This window comes from Cetorhinus maximus, chromosome 22, assembly GCF_964194155.1.
Source record: "Cetorhinus maximus chromosome 22, sCetMax3.hap1.1, whole genome shotgun sequence".
Taxonomy (NCBI): Eukaryota; Metazoa; Chordata; class Chondrichthyes; order Lamniformes; family Cetorhinidae; genus Cetorhinus; species Cetorhinus maximus.
In genome coordinates, this window is record NC_135900.1 from 26,838,639 (window position 1) to 26,861,119 (window position 22,481).

Genomic DNA, 22,481 nt, shown 5'->3' on the forward strand with positions numbered 1-22,481 from the left:
AGAGCGCAAGGAGCATCTAGGATTTCCCATATGTTGCAGGTGGTACATAACACGGGACTGAGTTGCCCTGCCAAGCCTCTAGTTGAAAAAAAACCCCTTTAAGTTAAATACAGTAAAAAAAGTTAAATTATTTATGTACTTTAAATAATAACTAGAACGCTTACCTTTCCTTAGCTTAATCTATTTTAAACTGGAGAAAAATTGGAGAAAAAAACTGGACAAAAACACTTACCCACTACTCACTAATCAGCTCTCATCTTTGTACCGACGTCACTTTTTGAAGTCTTTTTGAATGTTAGGAAGTAGATCAGAGAAAGACAAATAGGAATATTTTCTTTTTGCTGAAAGCATGAGAAGGAAAGAGATTTTATACCATATACACAAATCACTAAAAGCCGGTGCACCAGTACAATTAGTAATCAAAAAAGCTTTTGGAATGTTGGCCTGTATCTCAAGATGCTGGAACACAGATGGGGGAAGGTAATGCTTCAGTTTTACTGTACAGAGCCTGGTCAGAGCTCATCTGGATTCAGCTTTGTGCACTAAACTTTGGGAAAAGAAAAGACAGATTGGTATTTATATAGCACTTTTCACGACCACTGGATGTCTCATAGTTTATAGCCAATGAAGTACTTTTGAAGTGTAATCGCTGTTGTAATGCAGGAAACTGATGTGTGTTCAACAACTTCAGATCATGAACTCTCTCCTCCATTCCCACCCCCTTTCCGATCCCCCTTTTTCTAATAATTTATAATTTTTAAAATGTATTTTTCTTTTCCCACCTATTTTTAAATTTATTTTGATCTATCATTTTATCTCCACCTTTTAGCCCATTTTGATCCCTTCCCCCCACCCCACCCCCACTAGGGCCATCTGTCACTTGCTTGTCCTGCTTTCTATCCTTAATGTCACCATTAGCACATTCCTTAGATATCACCACCGTCAACACCCATTTGTCCTTTTGACAAGAAATGAGTTCCATGGGGCAGGAACAGGCTGACACGATTGGTCTGCCGGGACAGTCCTGTTTGTGGATTTTGGGTAGGAGGTAGAAGCGGGCCGTCCGAGGTTTGGAGACTATGGGATTGGAAGCTGTGGAGGGAAGATCTCCAGAGGAGATGAGGTCAGTGACAGTCCTGGAAACAATGGCTTGATGTTCAGTGGTGGGGTCATGGTCCAGGGGGAGGTAGGAGGAAGTGTTTGTGAGTTGACGCTCAGCCTCTGTGAGGTAGAGGTCAGTGCGCCAGACAACAACAGCACCACCCTTGTCAGCAGGTTTGATGACAAAGTCAGGGTTGGACCTGAGAGTGCAGCAAGTTCAGAAAGAGACAGGTTAGAGTGGGTGAGAGGCGCAGAGAAATTGAGACGACTGATGTTACGCCGACAGTTCTCAATGAAAAGGTCAAGAGCAGGTAAGAATCCAGAGGGAGGGGTCCAGGTGGAGGGAGAATATTGGAGGCGGGTAAAAGGATCCATTGAAGGGGGAGAGGACCCCTGCCCAAAGAAGTGAGCACGGAGACGAAGGCGGTGAAAGAAGAGTTCAGCGTCGTGCCAAGCCCAAAATTCATCGAGGTGAGGGCGTAAGGGTATGAAACTGAGTCCTTTGCTGAGCACTGAACGTTCAGCATCAGAGAAGGGAAGGTCAGAAGGTATGGTGAATACACGGCCGTGGCTGGGATAGGAAGACGGGATGGGGTCAGAGGGATGGGCAGGGGTGGAGGGTCCTGGATGGGCGTTGGTGTCGATGAGTTGTTGGAGCTTGCGTTCCTTTGCACCTGAAAGAAAGATACAAAGTTTCTTGTTGAGGCGTCGGATGAGACGAAGAATAAAATGAAACTGGGGGCAAGGACAGCTTAGAGATAGGGTGAGTCAGTGCTGCTGAAGGGAGAGGTCGAGTGTGTTCATATGGCGGCGCATGGCACTGAGTGTGGATCTCAGGATGCGACGAGAACAGCAATCCGAGGAGCGTTGTATGTCCTGGAGATACCTGTAATCCTGGGTGGGTTCGAAACATGAGGGATGGAATTTCAGTTGGAATCCACGTTGGGTAAGTCGGAGACGGAGGCAGTCACTGAGGAAGGAAACATGGCTGTGAAAGCGAGTTTTAGTAAACACCTGGTCAAACACCAGGAGAGAAATGGAAAGTAATGAAGGTGAACAGGGCAAAAGAGACAAGTGGAAATCCTATCGGAGAGAAGAGCAGAACTTCTTCAAGGTAGGCATTCCTGGAAGAGAAGTGCCAGTCAATTAAACACTAAGATAAAAGCAAAATACTGTGGACCCTGGAAATCTGAAACAAAAACAAAAATAGCTGGAAAAACTCAGCAGATCTGACAGCATCTGCGGAGAAGAACACAGTTAACGTTTCAAGTCCGTTTATATTTACAGACCTGGTCATAATGCCACATGATTAAAAAAACTTCCCCCTCCCAATTCTTGCAACCAGAGTTGGCAGCCCTATTCTTTACATTTATTGAATTTTAAAAGCATCCCAAAAATGTTTGCATGGTGAGGGCCCGGTCGATTAAAGAAAATGAGCTTGCTGGGGTGTTCAGTCAAAGCAGCAAATGTAGCAGCGTCATGAATGTTAAGGTGGGAGTTGAGAGTTGCTGAGGATTGGATTATTCAGGTGGGCGCGAGCGGGAATGGGCGGGTTGCAATTTGCCTGGGCTGGGCGGAGCTGAGCTGAGTCGGGCTGAGCTGTGCTGGGCTGAGCTGGGCGGAGCTGAGCTGAGCTGGCATGAGTCGAGCTGGGCTGAGCGGAGCTGAGCTGGGTGGAGCTGAGCTGGGTGGAGCTGTGCTGGGCTGAGCTGGGCGGAGCTGTGCTGGGCTGAGCTGGGCGGAGCTGAGTCGGGTGGAGCTGAGCTGAGTCGGGCTGAGCTGTGTTGGGCTGAGCTGAGCTGAACTGAGTCGGGCTGAGCTGGGCGGAGCTGAGTCGGGCTGAGCTGAGCTGGGCGGAGCTGAGTCGGGCTGAGCTGAGCTGAGTCGAGCTGAGCTGGGCGGAGCTGAGTCGGGCTGAGCTGAGCTGGGCGGAGCTGAGTTGGGCTGAGCTGTGCTGGGCTGAGTCGGGCTGAGCTGGGCGGAGCTGAGTCGGGCTGAGCTGAGCTGGGCGGAGCTGAGTCGGGCTGAGCTGTGCTGGGCTGAGCTGAGCTGAGTCGGGCTGAGCTGGGCGGAGCTGAGTCGGGTTGAGCTGTGGTGGGCTGAGCTGAGCTGAGTCGGGCTGAGCTGGGCGGAGCTGAGTCGGGCTGAGCTGAGCTGGGCGGAGCTGAGCTGAGCTGAGTCGGGCTGAGCTGTGCTGGGCTGAGCTGAGCTGAGTCGGGCTGAGCTGGGCGGAGCTGAGTCGGGTTGAGCTGTGCTGGGCTGAGCTGGGCTGGGCGGGGCTGAGCTGAGCTGGGCGGAGCTGAGTCGGGCTGAGCTGAGCTGGGCGGAGCTGAGTCGGGTTGAGCTGTGCTGGGCTGAGCTGAGCTGAGTCGGGCTGAGCTGTGCTGGGCTGAGCTGGGCTGGGCGTGGCTGAGCTGAGCTGGGTGGAGCTGAGTCGGGCTGAGCTGAGCTGGGCGGAGCTGAGTTGGGTTGAGCTGTGCTGGGCGGAGCTGAGTCGGCTTGAGCTGTGCTGGGCTGAGCTGAGCTGGGCGGAGCTGAGTCGGGTTGAGCTGTACTGGGCGGAGCTGAGTCGGGTTGAGCTGTGCTGGGCTGAGCTGAGCTGGGCGGAGCTGAGTCGGGCTGAGCTGTGCTGGGCAGAGCTGAGTCGGGTTGAGCTGTGCTGGGCGGAGCTGAGTCGGATTGAGCTGTGCTGGGCTGAGCTGGGCTGGGCGGGGCTGAGTAGGGCTGAGCTGAGCTGAGCTGAGTCGGGCTGAGCTGGGCGGAGCTGAGTCGGGCTGAGCTGGGCGGAGCTGAGTCGGGTTGAGCTGGACGGAGCTGAGTCAGGTTGAGCTGACGGAGCTGAGTCGGGCTGAGCTGGGCGGAGCTGTCGGGCTGGGCGGGGCTGAGCTGAGTCGGGCTGAGCTGGGCGGAGCTGAGTCGGGCTGGGCGGGGCTGAGCTGAGTCGGGCGGGGCTGAGCTGAGTCGGGCTGAGCTGGGCGGAGCTGAGTCGGGCTGGGTGGGGCTGAGCTGAGTCGGGCTGAGCTGGGCGGAGCAGAGTTGGGCTGGGCGGGGCTGAGTCGGGTTGAGCTGAGTCGGGCTGAGCTGAGTGGAGCTGAGTCGGGCTGAGCTGGGCGGGGCTGGGCTGGGCTGAGTCGGGTTGAGCTGAGTCGGGTTGAGCTGGGCGGGGCTGAGTCGGGCTGAGCTGGGCGGAGCTGAGTCGGGTTGAGCTGGGCGGAGCTGAGTCGGGCTGGGCGGGGCTGAGCTGAGTCGGGTTGAGCTGAGTCGGGTTGAGCTGGGCGGGGCTGAGTCGGGCTGGGTGGGGCTGAGCTGAGTCGGGCTGAGCTGGGCGGAGCTGAGTCGGGCTGGGCGGGGCTGAGCTGAGTCGGGTTGAACTGGGCGGGGCTGAGCTGAGTCGGGCTGAGCTGGGCGGAGCTGAGTCGGGCTGGGCGGGGCTGAGCTGAGTCGGTTTGAGCTGAGTCGGGTTGAACTGGGCGGGGCTGAGTCGGGCTGGGCGGGGCTGAGCTGAGTCGGGCTGAGCTGGCCCAGCCTGTTCCCTCTCTCTTTACCGGGATTCCCGCCATGTCCGGGCGGCGCGCGGTCCTGGGGATTCCCATTGTTGTGAAAGGATATATTTTATCGTCAGCCAAGGACAACATGCAGGAAAGTTCGGACACAGAGGAGGAGGAAGAGGAGGAGCCGCAGTTCCTGGATCTCAAAGACATGATGTGTGTCTCCGGCGGCGCAAGTTCCATCAAAGCCTCGTCCGTGGCGCGGCGGTTAGGTAAAAAAAAACAAATTCATCTTGCAATCTGTTCGATGAAGTTTATTATTTTTTTTTTGCCCAGCTCGACCATTGCTGGTAAAAATCCTTTCAAACTTCCCTACCGGCCGAAGGGATCCACAGTTGCTGTGGCGTGGGCCTTGTGTGTCCACATGCACAAGCAAAGGGAAAGCTGCAATCGGAACAGGAGAGGTTGGGAACACTCAGCAGGTCTGGCAACACCTGTGAAGAGGGGAAACTCAAGTTCATGTTTCAGGTCCCCGACACAGATCCAAAACGTTAACTTATTTCTCCCTCCACAGATGTTGTCAGATCTATTGAGTATTTCCAGTGGAGTGATGCCCCTTGCCATTAACCTCGAAGAAATTGGCATTTATTACTAAAGGAATAGAGTATAAAAATAGGGAAGTGTTGTTGCAACTGTACAAGGCATAGACGAGACTGCACCTGGAGGTACTGTGCACAGTTTTGGTCCCCTTACTTGAGATGCAGGGCTTGTTTTATGAGGAGAGATTGTGCAGTTTAGGCCGATGTTCGCTGGAGATTAGAAGGATGAGAGGAGATCTAATTGAGGAATATAAGGTGCGAAAGGGGATAGGCAAAGTAGAGGTGGAGCAGATGTTTCCCCTTGTGGGGCATTCTAGAACGAGAGGCCATAGTTTTAGGCTAAGGGGTGGTAGATTTAAATCAGAGATGAGGAGGAATTACTTTTCACAAAGGGTCGTGAATATGTGGAATTCACTACCTCAGAGTGCAATGGATGCCGAATAAATTTAAGGAGGAGATAGACAGATTTTTAATTAGTAACGGGTTGAAAGGTTATGGGGAGAGGGCAGGAAATTGGAGTTGAGGCAGAAATGAGATCAGCCATGATCGTATCGAATGGCGGGGCAGGCTCAAGGGGCTGAATTGCCTACTCCTGATCCTAGCTCTTATGTTCTAAAGCTGCCGGCAAAGATCTTGCAAGTCCGGGGGATATTCGGTTTGAATCTAGTGCCAAGTCCGGGGATATTTGGGTGCCTAGCGATAGTGAAGTCATAAAGTTAGTATGCAGGTACAACAGGTAATTAGGAAGGCAAATGGAATGTAGGTGTTTATTGCAAGGGGAATGGAATATAAAAGAGGGAAGATTTACTGCAGCTGTACAGGACATTGGTGAGACCACACCTGGAATACTGTGTATAGTTGTGGTCTCATTTGAAAAAAGGTATAATTGCGTTAGAAGCAGGACAGAGAAAGTTCACTCGACTCACTCCTGGGACGAAGGGCTTAACCCATGAAGAAAGGTTGAATAGTTTGTGCTTATATCCATTGGAGTTTAGAAGGATGAGAGGAGATCTTTTAGAAACATATAGGGTGGAATTTTATGGCCCCTCCCGTTGGTGGGGTTTTCTGGTCCCGCCCAAGTCAATGGACTTTTGAATAGCTCGCTGCATTTTCCAGTCCTGTCCCCGCCGCGACAGGACTGTAAAATTACACCTACAGGATCCTGAGGGAACTTGATAGGTGGATACAGGAAGGATATTTTCACTTGTGGGGGAGACAAGAACTAGGGGATACAGTTTAAGAATAAGAGATCTCCATTTTAAGACTGAGATGAGCAGAAATTTCTTCTGTGTGTCATTAGTACGTGGAATTCTCTTCCCCAGAAAGCAATGGAGGCTGGGTCATTGAATTTATTCAAGGCAGAGTTAGACAGATTCTTGATAGATAAGGGAGTCAAGGGTTATGGGGGGGCAGACAGGGAAGTGGAGTTAAGATCACAGTCCGATCAGCCATGACATTATCGAATGGTGAAGTGGGCTCAAAGGGCCGAATGGCCTACTCCTGTTCCTAAGCCCTATGTTCCTAAAATCTGGGCCATTGTATTGGGACGAACTACTTGAAACTACAGTTATGTCACTATACCAAAAGCACAATGGTGTAAATGCTGGAAATCTGAAATGAAAACAGAAAATGCTGGAAACACTCAGCATCTGTGGTTGATGACTTGATGATAAGTAATTGCAAAACTGAGAAGTGATGAACAAGATCACAAGTTCAATACAGAACAAGACAGATGCAACTGGGGTCGTGCTAGATATCAGGGATAGTTGGAACAGAGAAAAAAATGAAAACATAATGGGAGCATTAAAACTTGGGGGAAGGGATGCTTTCTGCTCATTTCACCATAGTGCCTATGGGTGAAGAAGATCTATTAATTTCTCTTACTTCATCCATCCAGAAAATGCAGTTTTCTTAATCACATCAACATTTAAGACATTAGGAAAGGAATCTTGGGTATTGTTTAAAATTTGCAATTTTAGACATTGGATGATGATGGAAACAGATGGTTTTCATTGTAAATATCCTGCTAACTCTGCTAGGGTGTCATGTGAAGGATTTTTTGGAAAGATATGGGACAGCTGCCAGTGTCCTTAGAACTATACCTTAGCGTGAGTTAACGGGCTGGAATTACCTCCGTGGGCACAACCAGGAAGTTAGGCCTGAAAATGCATCCGTTCCTGTGCCCATTCTGCAGATATCAAGTTATACTCAAAATTCCTGTGAATCTCATAAGAATAAGCCTGCATGGAAAATGGACAGAAATCAGCATAAATAATCAGGGCCCAAGGAAAATATCAAACTTACATCTTAAATATCCAAAGTATGACAATTGAAAATTTTAACCCATTTAAGCACCATTCATGCATATGAGGCACAGTGTGCTTCACAACCTGCAATTTTGAACGTAACTTATATGTGTACCATAAAAATGGATTTAAAGAAACTGAGAATGCCAGTCTCAGTGAGGATATGTTTAAAAAACAACAATCAGAAACTTTCAATAAAAAAAACAGAAAAATAATACTCCTGCTGCATCTGAAATCCTGATTGTAATTTGAAGAGAACCTCTGACCAAGCAGAATTGCAAGAAATGTGTATAAGGCCCTGAAACTTGGAGGTAGACCCATTACTATGAATGGAGATATCAATAGACAATTGTAAAAGTTTAAGTATTGGGCATTTATTAACCTGCTCATGTACCTCAAGCTCAAAATTCTATATTCTTTTGGATCTTGAATAATTCCCAGATTCCACATGTCTCTGGGCGCATATACGCAGGAAATTCCACACCAACATTTCCAGGAAAAGAGTGAAAGAGGGAAAAACTTCTTATTTAAAAAAAGCCTTATTTGGACCAACAGGAAACAAGTGATTGAATATGCAACATGATGAATCCTCTCAAAGCAATCATTTCAGAATTTTAAAATGCTTCTCATTTCCTCAATGTATTCTGTTGAGAAGGTGAACTGTGTGTTGAAATGTGCGAGAGCGTCATTAGTCGGAAGAGCTGTAAGCGGATTTAAGAGCCGTATTCCTACTTCTTACTGTAAAACCGTTGAAAGTTAGCAGTCAGACTTCTCATCCCTGTATTTATCTATCTTTCTCTAGTTATGATCAAAGACCTTGATTCCGATTTAACTTACAAGGTGTATGGACGGTTTCATTTTACTGCTCCGTGGTGGGAAGTGACTGCAAAGATCAAGTATGTCAGGGGGAAATGGTATTTACAGTGTTATCCATCTTACGGTCTGAGGAGTCACCTGGGCCATCAACTAATTGAAATTTTCAGCCTGTTCCTGACAAAATGTAATGTCCACAATCAACATAAAGAATCCTTCATTAATAATTTGTCTAAGAAGAGTAACCTTGAGTTTTCAAACTTATTGATGACTTTACAATTGATTGCGGATAAGAAGGGTGGAAAAAAAAGTTTTGCAAAAGACATTATTGCAGCCATAAATAGTTCAGGTAAGCATGGGTGTCTCTTTTTGGACAATAGATTTTGCTGTTTTGTTGAAAATTGTACATAATCATTAGAGTTCAGTAGCAGAGGATACCTTTGATCACCTGCTGCCAAGAGTAAAATAAAGGGAAATTAAAGATGCTGTTACTTGCCCTGCTACAGGAGTAAAGCCTTCACTACATCAGATGTGAATATTGATAGAAATATTGATCTTTGGGCTCTTTTAGAAAAGTTGTCCAGAAACGTAATACAAGAAGTTGATGAATGATGAACATTTGTGTACAGTTACAGACTATTCTGTCAATCACAGGACCTTGAGAAGCATTGTGAAGGCAAAATGGTTGCTTGGAAAATGAAGCATTTTGAATATTTCAAATTCACTAAACAGTTTGTCAAATTACTACTAGTTGATTTTCAGAAGCACTCAGATTGTCTAATAAATCAGTTCCAGTGGCAACAATTATAATTTCCTATTGATTTTTTTTTACCAAAGTAAGGATGTTATTACTCAAATACAAACCAGTCTCTCTGTTTTGTGTGGATTGAGTGACTTTTAGCGTAACAATTTCATCCACAAATTGAAGGTTGACTGAGTGATATATAGTGTACAACATCTGCCTGCAGTGTTCAAAAATCAACTTATGGGAGGCTTGCAGTCCTAACTAATCGGTTCATGACTATTTACTAATATGAACTACTATTGGGACTTGAAAAAAATTGCTGCCTGTTGACAATTACTAGTTCAGAACGTTCCACTAGTTCAGAACTGAATGTACCCTTCATGATCCTGTTGGCTGAAAAGCTATTTAAGTTCAAAGGGAGGAGATCATTCTTATTTTGCAGACATTTAGTATAGCATAATTAAAAAGCATGGTGTACCCTTAAGTGCAGCTTCTACTTCAAGTGACACTTGTTCCCCACAGTGTGGGTTATTTGTAGTTGACAGGTAGTATTGATATGCTTCTTTCTATTCAATAACAATTGCCATCATTTTAGTCCTACTATAGAATCTCACTCCTGTTTCATACCAAATCCCAGTTGCTGTCAATGAGTCCAATGTTCCCTAATGTCACCTCTGTAAAATACACAAGCCAGGACTTTTTGGATGCCGAGGTTTACTGGGCCACCAGCTGGAGTCGGTGGTGAATGCATCCCCACCAATAAGGAGTGTTAATTGGCTGGAGATGGGACTTCGCATCTCACCTGGGAGGAAGTCCCACCTCAGAAAGCTGCCGGCCAATCTGGTTGGCTGGCAGCTCTCTAGTCCCAGAAGCGACGGAGGCTGCAGTGGACTGGACAGGGACTACAAGCAGCCTCTTTGCTCCTGCACCCTCTTTAGATTATACCCTTTATTTTATGTTGTCTCTTTGTGTTCTTCCTATCAAAATGAATCACTTCATGTTTCTCCACATTGAACTTCATCTGTCACTTTTCCATTCATTCCACTAACTTTTCTGTGTCTTTTTGGAGTTCTACACTGTCCTCCTCACAGTTCACAATGCTTCCAAGTTTTGTATTATCTGCAAATGTTGAAATTGTGCCCTATGGACCAAGGTTTAGGTCATTAATATATATCAGGAACAGCAAGGGTCCCAACACAGACCAGTGGGAACTCCACGATAAACCTTCCTCCAGTCCGTTAACCACTACTCTGTTTCCTATCACTCAGCCAATTTTGTATCTGCGATGTTCCATGAGCTATAACTTTGCTCACAAGTTTGTTGTATGGCACTGTATTAGACACCTTTTGGAAGTCCATGTACACCACATTAACAGTTTTGCCCTCATCAATGCTCCCTGGTAGTACACCTTCATAAATCTCCAGCAAGTCAGTTAACCACAATTTTCCCTTAACAAAGCCATACTAGCTTTCCTTAATTAACCCGCATTTGACCAAATGACATTAATTTTGTCTGGAATTTTGTTTCTAGAAGTTTACCCACCACCAGTTAAACTGACTGGCCTGTAGTTGCTGGGTTTATTTTTTCAACCTTTTAAAAAATAAAATGGTAAGACGGGCTTGTGGGACTGAATGGCCTACTCCTATTTCTATGTTCCTAGACGATTGTGAGGCTATGGAATGCACTACCAAAGACCATAACCTTTAAGAATAGGTTTGATGTGGGTTGAAAAACATTGTAATTAATAAAGGAATTATGGTAACTGAGTGGTTGTATGAGGTTAGAATTGCTGCTTGTGCAGAACAGCAATTTCATTTATATGGTGCTTTTAATATCGGAAAACATCCCAGGACACTTTAGAAGCGTAATTAGAAAAATAATTATTTTAGAAATGGTCTAGGGCAGTATGTGAAGGAATTGTCTTGTTAATGTTAATCTGAGTGTTAAATGGATACATGTGAGAGTATGTATATAAGATACCATTTGAGGTTCAAGTTATCAATTTTCCAGTAATTTAGTTGAAGGTCAATATATGCAGTTCGCTTTGAAGTTCCAAAACCTGATGAAGTACCTGCCAGTACTTTTGCCACGGCATTTTTTGCATATTTTGATGCCAAAGGAGAGAAATGGAAGACAGCCCTTTGCCCTTGATCTTCTGGAAGAGTTGGAGCGGATGATTCAGACAGAAGTGTGGAAGCTAGGATTCAGGCTGGTAAGTTATTCTGTATGCACAATTGTCAACATGAACAAATCCCGATTATGTTGATTTTTGTCTGTGTGCATTTAAACATTATAGCGCATACAGTTGTTTTTTTAATCTGCATTTGACTTCTGAGTTTTAACTTTCGCTGACTAAAGTACTTTATCATTTGGCTTCAAGGCTGGGAGGCTGCGACCTCACAGGAGGGAAGTATTTTGTCCACCCTCTCTTCACTTAATTTATGCTCATCTCAGATCAGTAGCCAGATAGCACAATATTGATGTAATAACTTGAACCCGTACGGTATCATTAAATATTTTAAAACGGGGCTTGCAGAATGTAAATAATGACAAAAATAGTCAGATAGCAACAAAAATATCGACAGTGCAATGAAACAATCTATGACAGCCAAAGTGGGGAGAGGAAATAAAGTGTGGTAGAGAAAGAAACAGTGCAAAGAATTAAAGATTGGCAAACAAAATAAACAATTATAAGAAACAGTGCCATGGGAAATTGGCTGATATTCCTAAATTTTCCACCATATTAAGTCTTTTATCAGAGTCTAACCCAATATGGTAATTATAGTTACGATTAAAGAGTCTTTTAAGATGAAGCTGTTCTCATATTAAATATCCAGTTCAAGAATGATTTCTGAAAGACATTTCTTTCTTTTTGATAGATTCTCACACGGGAGCTAGCACTTATTGGTTGTGAGGCAACCTTGTTAGCCTTTGAGGAAGCTGATCTACTGAGGACAATTCCAGAGTTACAAAGGCATGCTTTGGTCATTTATGATAGACTCAAACAAACTTGCTGGAATAAGGGACACACTTATCTTCATATTGATGAGCTGACTAACTTATGTCCATCTGAGTTCAGCATTGAAAGTGCATGGGAATCACTAAAATTTTTAAAGGACTACAAGATAATTGTAATAGAAAAAAAACGAGTGTATCTCACACGTTTCTACAACTATGAGAAGGAAATTGCACTTTGTATAAAGGAACTTGTAGAGAAACCTTCATGGCAAATTTCTGTGGCAGAAGTTCTGAGAAAAGCCTTCACCCCGATGCAGAGGGAAAGACGATCTGAAGATGCAGAGCACGCTGAAGTTATTGGTTTGGACCCAGAGCAGTTGAAAGCTGTTGCCATGATGTGTTCAAATCCTGTTACAGTCATCAGTGGAAAAGGCGGCTGTGGAAAGACTACACTTGTCAGCCTCGTCTTCAGGGCAGTAGTTGAAAATATGGAGATTGTGGATAATGAGGAACTGTTGCAAGCATGTCAAGCTCTTGAGCGGGATGAATGGACTTCGGAAATTTGGGATATTCCAGCCAGTAAAGCTCCTGATGTTGATTCTGATGAAAAAAGTAAAGTCAAAAAACCATCTGTGCTTTTCACTGCACCAACTGGAAAGGCAGCGTCTCTCTTAAAGAAAAAAACTGGGTTTGCTGCTTATACTTTACACCAGGTAATTGCCATTTTATGATACTGTTGCAGATAATTCAAATCTTTTAATTGTGTTTTAGCATGAAGTAAACAGGTGACTTTTAAGAGAATTCCTAAAGCACTCTTACTGCTACAATGTTGGAGGTTAAATTGAGGGCTTATATTTTTAAGGAATATATTACTCCAGGCTACGTGTAAAATTCAATGAATCGTTGATCAGTTTCTCCAAAACTTTTCAAAAATAACTAAAGTATAATGCAGGTTTTCCCTACATTAGGCAGTGGATTATTAAAACTGACCAACTTTGGTTGCTCTGGCTGATTTTACAGGGTCCACACAATATATGTATTGGGGGAGCTCCTGAAAGGGTCGGGATATTGTTTGTAAGCAGCCTTTATGGTTGCCAACAAGGGGTGCTGAAATCTATTTGAATATGGGAATAAAAATATTGATAGTAATTACATTGCTAACATTTTTAATGTATATTTCAACTTTGACAAAGGTGATTTGAGTAACATAAATGGCTGGCAAAGCCCAGTGACTGACAAGAAATTCAGTCTATAGCCAAGTAATGTGTTTGGAGCATTATTCCAACCCCTGTTTGATGGCTGGATAAGTGGAAATGGTGAAGAATGAGGTGATAGCAAGACCCTGCTTGCCAGTCTAAGAAACTCTTCCCATAAAACTGCACTGGAGAGGGTGCAGAGGAGATTCACCAGGATGTTGTCTGGGCTGGAGTGTTTCAGCTATGAGAGAGACTAGATATCTGGGGTGTTTTCCTTAGAGCAGAGAAAGCTGAGGGGGGACCCGATAGAGGCATACAAAATTCTGAGGGGTATAGATAGGGTAGATAGAAAGAAACTTTTCCACTAAGCAGAGGTGTCAATACCCAGGGGGCATGGATTTAAGGTAAGGAGTAGGAGGTTTAGAGGGGATTTGAGGAAAACTTTTTTCACCCAGAGGGTGGTTGGAATCTGGAACACACTGCCTGAGGGGGTGGTAGAGGCAGGAACCCTCACAACATTTAAGAAGTATTTAGATGAGCACTTGAAACGCCATAGCATACAGGGCTACAGGCCAAATGCTGGAAAATGGGATTAGAATAGATAGGTGCTTGATGGCCGACATGGACATGAGGGGCCGAAGGGCCTGTTTCTGTGCTGTATAACTATGACTTTAAAACTGCAAATCCTGCTGCAGTTTGCGTGTTTTCAGCATGAATATTTTAGTAGCAATTAAGCTTAGAGTTTGAAGGGCTCTTTTGCCCTATCTTTAGTCCTGCATCAATTATTATTTCTGACCTTAATGGTTCTCCCCTATCACCTCATAGAGACTTGACATCAGACATCAAACTGACATCTGTGGCACAGAGATCGCTAGATATTTCTGGGCAGATTTTTTTTCAGGCCAGCAGCAAGCGCCATTGCTTCGCCACTGACTGCGAAATCCAGGCCATTGTTCCCAATTCCAATAGACTTCTCTAGCCAATTGCTTACCTCCACAATCTGGTTGTTTCTGTACTTACAAGCGCTCAATACTATTCCTGCTTTTTAATCTACCTCTTAGCTCCTGAACTCTTGTGAATTTTTGTGTCAGACATTTATTGCAATAACACGGGAGTCAAGGAATATGGAAATAAAGGAGGAAAGTTGAGTTGGGATAGAAAATCAGCTGTGATCGTATTGAAAGGCGGAGCAGGCTTGAGGAGCTATTTGGCATATTCCTTCTAATGTCTAATCAATTCCAGAAATACTTGGTTTAGGCACTTCTAACATTTCTCATGCACTTCTGAACGGGATGCAAGCAAGAACGTAACACTCTTCACTAATCTGTCTCTTTCCTTTGCAACCTTTCTTGTCTTTGTCTATATTATTGACTTTTCCATGATCAGTGCCCTTCTGAATATATTATGGAATATTTGCTTTAATAATGTGTGCCCAATAGTTGATCTGAAAGTTAACTGTAAAACAAACTGATCATTGGAAATCTGACAAATAGGAAGTGCCTAGTTTTGGTTTGATGGCTCTTTTATGTACATAAGAGTTCGGTGGCCAGCTCAGCCTAAGTATTGTCCAAAGTCTATTTCACTACACTGTAGAAAGTTGGTTTGGTTATAGGCTGGAGAGGAATCATTCAGACTTGAACAGTGTTGCGTGGTTGGTTCAGTTTTATACATGACTGGTAATTCCTTTTTAAAAAAACTCGAGCGGTCAGATATCCCAAATCTATGCCCCACTAACTCTTTTCTGAGTTATGAAAAGGGCAGTTCTGTTTGTCTCAAATCAATTCTTTAATTTAATGTCAGCAAAAGAACTGGTCAGTTTCAAACAGTGAAGCAATTATTTAAATTTAGTACAGGCTCTTGTGGAGCGGGAGTGTGATGGGGGATGAAATTCACAGTCTGGATTTTGCAGTAGTAATGATGGCAAAACATTTGCTGTTCATTACTCTTTTGAAACTCAAAATACCTTCTGGAGTCCGCACATGCACTGTAAAATGTGGTGATCAGAAGCTGCTGTCAGTGATTCCAATTTTAAGGTCTTGCATCTCTTTAGAATTAAAAATTAACATGTGGAATTGCAAAAAAGTTAATATTAGAAAAGAATACAGGATATGAAGTAACAAACAGAATGTTGATGCAGACTGGTGAGTTTTTCTTCATTTGGGTTTGATTCGTAAATATTGCCTCAAACATTTTGTTGGTATTTGAACATTGATCAGGGAGAAAAATGTAAATTTAGATTTTGAATCCTTGCTGGACAAAGGACATATGAATTAACATGTCTTTTTTAAAACAGGTGACATGGAATTTCTGGTCTGTCAAGAAAGCTAAGTCGCCAAGCACGCACCTTGATTGGAAGTTTTCTGATGTCCAGGTTCTGATTGTTGATGAGGGGAGTTTGGTCTCTGTGCAGGTCCTAAGTGAAGTTTTAAAGTTACTTATGAATCATGCCAATCTCAAAAAGCTTATAATCCTTGGTAAGTGTCTAATAACGAGAGTTTTGCACATTTTGGAATGCATCCTTATCATTAGCGTGCAATGTAAGATACTACTTTCTTCAGTTTTCTCTTTGTATGATGCATTACCAGGTTATGGAGTACAATTACTAGTGGTGTCAAGTAGAACTTAAAGTTTATGCAGTTTCAATTATCATGCTACCATTACTTACCATTTAAACCAATAATTTGGTGAATGTGAATTGATGAACATTTCCGGAAATGACTCATGAGCACCACATATTTAAGGATAAATCATAATTGTTGAGAGTAAATGTATTTCATATTTCTTTTCGTGTGCCTGTGCAGTAATACAAAGCAGACTTTAATTTGACTATCAGTTTGGTTTCCCCATGACTAGCTGTACTATTTGTATCAGAGCTATCCAACTTCTTGGAGCATTATGACACAGTGACAGCAATGTCAGATTAAATTGCCTTTGAGTCAGGCAGAATCATGATCAAACATCATGTCCCATTCCCAATCTATTTTTCACTTCTAGGACTCCTTGGATAGTTATTATTAGCTCCTTCATCCATCTGTCTCCTTCTTTCCTCTCCCCATAACTTCTCTCTGCCTCAAAGAGAGTAGCAATGCGGCTCAACTGGGTGAATAGTTTAGAGTAGGGGTGTCAGACACATTTTATATGATGAGCCTATCTGACATCTTGGCACTTGGCATGGGTCACATTCTGCAAAAATTATTTGGATGCACTGGGGTAGAAATTAGTAAGTATTTCACCAGTTTTTGGCATAAAATGGGGTGGGGAGGCAGTGTAAACCAGTTTCTCGGTGCAGGGTCCTGTATCTTATACCCTCGGGTGGCATGGCTATTGTCATATTGAGCCCTCGCTGTTTTTAGCCACTTGAAATCAGTGTTTGATAAATTTAATTAAGCAAAGGAGGTTCCTGTGCCTGTTTCTGGACCATTCTGCAAAAACTAGGTGGAGCATGCACAATGCAAGTTCCAATGTTGCTTCAAGGCCTGCAGCAGCCTGAACGGTGACCCTTAAAGGTGCTGCTGAAGGCTGACAAAGAGATGGCGAGGAAAGCGTGCCTCGCCCAATTCCCCAGCACAAGTGTGGGCTGCTGTATGCCCGTGCTTAGCCACCTGTGTTTTACTCCATTCACCTCCCAGGACTTACCAGCAATGAAGCAGGCCCAAACATTGGCCAACTGCCTCTGGAAGTGGAATTGGTGCTAGTAACCCCCCATTATTATTAAAATGAGACTGCGTACCATTTTCAGATTTGCAGCTTTGGGCCCCATTTATTAATTCTGCAGAACATGAGTGAGGAGTCAACAGTTGAGACTGGGCCTCGAGCCCAGGATTGTTTGTTGGGTTTGTTACCCCTGAGAGGAGGCGAGGGATGTAGCTGGTGGCGGTGCTGTGTGCAGCTCCGTCACCCCGATGTAAGTGGTGGCAGTTGGAGTTTGCGATGCGGCCACAATAAGGTCGCCAGGTTTCACTCACCCTTTACTCACTGTTCCTCTCTCTGAGCCACTCCCACTCACCATGCTGTGCTCCTGCCCCTGCAGGAAATGATGGGTCTGATTCCCCAGTCCACTCTTCTCCTCTGCCCAAACCCCAATCCCTCCTTCAAGCACAGAGTCAATCTCTCCAGTGAGTCCTGATCCTCAGTCTCCTGATAGCCTCCCCCCCCGCCGTCTCAATTCCCAAACACTTCCCCCACCCCAAATCCGGGGTCCAATTTCCTGGCTACTCAACCCAGATCCCTTAACCCCAGTCAGGTCCCCCCTCCTCAAGGCCTTGCACCTCGCCCCCAAGTTGTTGCTATGGGAGAGCAGCGCCCTCTTGATTTTCCTTCTCCTGCTCTGCTCACATGGGGAATGAAAAATAAAAAGCATTTGATTAGCAATGAGTGCGTTGCTGATATGGGAACTAGCATGCATGGAGTAAGTTTTGACTTGAAAACAGATAATGCTGGAAATACTCAGCAGGCCAGGCAACATCTGTGGAGAGAGAAAAACAGAGCTAAAGTTTTAAGTAGATGACTTTTTTCAGAACCAGTTAATGTTACCTCTGTTTCTCTCTCAACAGATGTTGCCAGACCTCCTGAACATTTCCAGTATTTTCTGTTTTTACTTCAGATTTCCAGCATCTGCAGTATTTTGCTTTCGTGAGTTTTGACATGCTGGGCCAAGGCACCATTATTTGTTCATCCTTGCCCTTAAGACAGCCTTTTTACATGCACTGTTCCTAACTTTATGAAGTATAAAACTATTTTATTCCTTCTAGGTGATGTTAGACAGTTACCAAGTATCGAGCCTGGCAACATGTTAAATGACGTATACTCCAGTTTAAAACGAATTAGATGGGGCATTGAACTTGAAACCAATCATCGTGCAGAGAGTCAGCTGATCATAGATAATGCTGCTAAGTACATCTTTTTTTTCCATTTTCGGAATTGCAGTTTATTCACTCGCATGCATGCAGTGAAACAGAAATGGTTTGTCTGTAATGTTTTCTTAATCACAGCAAACTCCATCACACAGCAACTTCATTCTCCTCTTAGTAGAATGTGATGAATTTTGAATGATCCTAAAACACAGGCCCGAGAATCCTGACCGGCTTGCCCCGAGAATCCTGACCGGCTTGGCCCCGAGAATCCTGACCGGCTTGGCCCCGAGAATCCTGACCGGCTTGGCCCCGAGAATCCTGACCGGCTTGGCCCCGAGAATCCTGACCGGCTTGGCCCCGAGAATCCTGACCGGCTTGGCCCCGAGAATCCTGACCGGCTTGGCCCCGAGAATCCTGACCGGCTTGGCCCCGAGAATCCTGACCGGCTTGGCCCCGAGAATCCTGACCGGCTTGGCCCCGAGAATCCTGACCGGCTTGGCCCCGAGAATCCTGACCGGCTTGGCCCCGAGAATCCTGACCGGCTTGGCCCCGAGAATCCTGACCGGCTTGGCCCCGAGAATCCTGACCGGCTTGGCCCCGAGAATCCTGACCGGCTTGGCCCCGAGAATCCTGACCGGCTTGGCCCCGAGAATCCTGACCGGCTTGGCCCCGAGAATCCTGACCGGCTTGGCCCCGAGAATCCTGACCGGCTTGGCCCCGAGAATCCTGACCGGCTTGGCCCCGAGAATCCTGACCGGCTTGGCCCCGAGAATCCTGACCGGCTTGGCCCCGAGAATCCTGACCGGCTTGGCCCCGAGAATCCTGACCGGCTTGGCCCCGAGAATCCTGACCGGCTTGGCCCCGAGAATCCTGACCGGCTTGGCCCCGAGAATCCTGACCGGCTTGGCCCCGAGAATCCTGACCGGCTTGGCCCCGAGAATCCTGACCGGCTTGGCCCCGAGAATCCTGACCGGCTTGGCCCCGAGAATCCTGACCGGCTTGGCCCCGAGAATCCTGACCGGCTTGGCCCCGAGAATCCTGACCGGCTTGGCCCCGAGAATCCTGACCGGCTTGGCCCCGAGAATCCTGACCGGCTTGGCCCCGAGAATCCTGACCGGCTTGGCCCCGAGAATCCTGACCGGCTTGGCCCCGAGAATCCTGACCGGCTTGGCCCCGAGAATCCTGACCGGCTTGGCCCCGAGAATCCTGACCGGCTTGGCCCCGAGAATCCTGACCGGCTTGGCCCCGAGAATCCTGACCGGCTTGGCCCCGAGAATCCTGACCGGCTTGGCCCCGAGAATCCTGACTGATGAGTCTGTGTTTGCTCTGAGATGTTTTTGCCACTTGCAGTAGGATCTTCTGGTCTCATTTTGGCAACTTTGTGATTTGTTTGCACACTTCTGCTGCCGCATTGCCAGCTTATTTGAGCGTCTTTTGTGTTGTTGGTCACTTTTTTCTCCCTTTTATGTGTAGATTATCTGGTTAGTGTTCACTTTGTTTCTGCATGAACTGTGAACAATGGAAAAGGCTGGGCTAATGGTCCATATGCCAGTGAAATTTAAAGCTGTGTAAGTACCACTGGTCCAAGTGTAAACCTGAAAGCACTATCCTGCCTCTGTGAGGTGCCCTTTAATAGCACGAATCAAACTGCCTGTCTGACTGCACATGTTCAGCTTGGTCTGCTCACTCAGCTTTATGCAAGTCAGCACCTCCAGGGCAAGATACTAATTGCAACTGCTACCCACAAGTCACTGGCTTCAGAAGAGAAGGTTAAAATCAGTGGGGGACGAGGTGGGTGAGAGGGGGAAAGGCGTTTTTGACGTAGTCTTCAAAAGACTTTCTCCAATAGAATTCCTTTGATGTAACCATTTCATTCCTCATGAATTCTTATTTCTCAGGATTGCTGAGATGGGATTGAAGTCTATATATAAAGAGTTGCAGTATGATGCAGTGATGTACATATCAAAGCAAAGCAACATCACTGTTCCAACATCTGATAAAAAATTCATTCTCGTTTCTCTACCCCGTGAATCTACCCCCGATGGTGAGTATGAAAACTGTTCATGTTCATTTATTTCTTTGGACTTGCTATCAGAAAGCGATGTTTTACATCAGAGGGTCAGAGTTTATCCGATGGGGAGATTTCCTATGGCGCCACCTAAGAAGTCGGTGGGAACGCATTCCCGCCAGTCAGGGCTACTCTTGTCAAACTGGCCGGCAGCTCTGTAGTCAATGCCACCAGGAGCGGTGGACTCTGCTGGGACTACAACCAGCCACCAGAGTTAAAGTGGCAGGAGCCCAGTGCCAGGTACGTCTGGTGTCTCACGGAGGGGAGGTCCGGAAGGGGTTGGTGGGGTCGTGATTTGAAGGGCAGGTGGGGAGGGAGCACCTGGAGGCTCAGACCTTGGAAATCTTGAAAGGATGGAGTAATGTAGTAATGGAAGTATGCCCTCACCAACCCTCCCTGCTGCCCGAGTACCGAGCAAGGTGACCTGTTGGGCTTCCCCTCGTGCCTGAACCCCTCCTGCAGCTGAGGTGGGAATTGGCCGCTGTGGCCATTAATTGGCCACTTAAAGGTCTCAGTTGGGGCAAGGGCAGGCAGGCCTCCTTGCCCACTGTAAAATTATGGACAGGTTGGGAATGGTTGGGAGGGCGGCTGGAAGTCCACCTGTGGAATTTAGCAGTCCCTCCCACCTACAAACCTGCTGGCGGGGGCCTGTAAAATCAGGTTCTTGTGCTTGTAATGGCTGTCGCAAATCTTGATATCGGCTCACCTTGTGCAATGCTGTGGGGAAATGACTAGCAATATATTTAAAAATTGAAGTGTCCATTCACTTCTTGCTAACTTTTCCCATTATAAATTCCTACGCCCACATTTATAATGGAAACTTCCTTAAATAACTTCTCATGCTGTAATTACACCCTCTCCCCCATTGAGACTGAATTATATCTGTGTGCGCTGGTCTGGTTGTACCCAGCCCCTAACCCTGCTTCCTCTGAAAAATCTACTTGATCTTTACTGCTCATGTGCAATGCCATTATTATGCATATGAATGCACAGTTTCCACATCTTAAGGGTATTAGGATTGACCATATACATCTGATTGTTTATGATGGCTGAGTACAAATGAATGCTTTTAACTGACATCGTTATGCAGTCTGAACTTCTAAAGATTGTAACTGGGAGTTTGAATTTGAGCATAGTATTGCATGTGTTGAATGCAGCAAACACCAATAACAAGAATGCAGGACTGCACTGAGCTGATAATTGGGTTATCAGGGGGAGGCAAGAATGTGGAGTTGAGGTTAAAATCAGATCAGCCATGATCTTAATGAATGGCGGAGCTGGCTCGATGGGCTGAGTGGCCTACTGCTGCTCCTAATCCGTATGTTTGTATTAAATGGCACCCTCACATTAAAGTTAAATAAATTCAAAATGCATGGAAGCTTCTTTGTCACTTTGTCACTTTGTTGCTTGTGGTTGTGATGTTTTTAAGGATCATGACAATTTAAAAATTTTTTTGTCAATGGCAGTTCTTCAGAAGGCTATCAAACATTTACTAAAAAACGCCCCAGGACTGAAAAATGATGTGACGTCACAGTTCATTGCATTTAGACGGTAACTATATTTTTAAGAAATTAGTAATGGAGTCATGATGTTTTCCTCTAAGGTCCCAATGCAAAAAAAAGTGAAGGGAAGTAAAAGGAGTGAACATTACTGCCAGTAGTATGAATGTGTAGTAAGTTGAGAACTGCTGAATATATTATTCAACTCAAAATGAGTAGTATGTAGGCCAAAGCTTAAAGCTTCACGCCAACTAAGATTTATGATAAGGTCCTTTATGAACATAAGATAAAAAGCAAAATACTGCAGATACTGGAAATCTGAAGTAAAAACAGAAAATGCTGGAAAAATTCAGCAGATCTGACCGCATCTGTGGAGAGAGAAACAGAGTTAACGTTTCGAGTCTGTATGACTTCTTCAGAGTTAAAGAGAAGTAGAAAAGTGATGAAATTTATACTGTTTAAGGGGGGTGGAGCAGGTGAACCTGGATAGAAGATCAGCGATAGGTGGGGGCTAAGGAGAGATTGACAAAGATGTCATGGACAAAAAGATAAGGGAGTGTCAATGGTAGTGGTAAGGACTAAAGAAGGTGCTGATAGTGGCATACCACCCATCACTCCCTTCACCTCAACCCCTTCCCACGGCACCTTCCCGTGCAAACGCAGAAGGTGTAACACCTGCCCCTTTGCCTCCTCCCTCTTCACCGTCTAAGGGCCCAAACACTCCTTTCAGGTGAAGCAGCGCTTCTTCAATTTGGCCTACTGCATTTGCTGCTCCCAATGCAGTCTCCTCTACGTTGGAGAGACTAAACATAGACTGGATGACAGCTTTGAGGAACACCTTCGGTCTGTCCACAA

General features: G+C 45.4%; 1 protein-coding gene across 2 annotated transcripts in view; it reads left to right on the forward strand.

Moving 5' to 3' along the window:
• Positions 1-4,599: 4,599 nt before the first annotated feature.
• Positions 4,600-22,481, forward strand: part of helb (helicase (DNA) B) — a 44,037-nt gene continuing 26,155 nt past the window's right edge. Inside the window, exons 1-8 of one of the 2 annotated variants that reach the window (XM_078567972.1) lie at positions 4,600-4,861; positions 8,297-8,656; positions 11,071-11,264; positions 11,932-12,723; positions 15,500-15,680; positions 17,958-18,099; positions 19,958-20,103; positions 21,594-21,678. In XM_078567972.1, coding sequence (XP_078424098.1) covers positions 4,660-4,861; positions 8,297-8,656; positions 11,071-11,264; positions 11,932-12,723; positions 15,500-15,680; positions 17,958-18,099; positions 19,958-20,103; positions 21,594-21,678 — 2,102 coding nt within the window. In that variant the 5' untranslated portion in view covers positions 4,600-4,659. Of the gene's footprint in view, positions 4,862-8,296; positions 8,657-11,062; positions 11,265-11,931; positions 12,724-15,499; positions 15,681-17,957; positions 18,100-19,957; positions 20,104-21,593; positions 21,679-22,481 lie in introns of those variants that run through there. The other variant, XM_078567973.1, reaches the window with a different exon arrangement.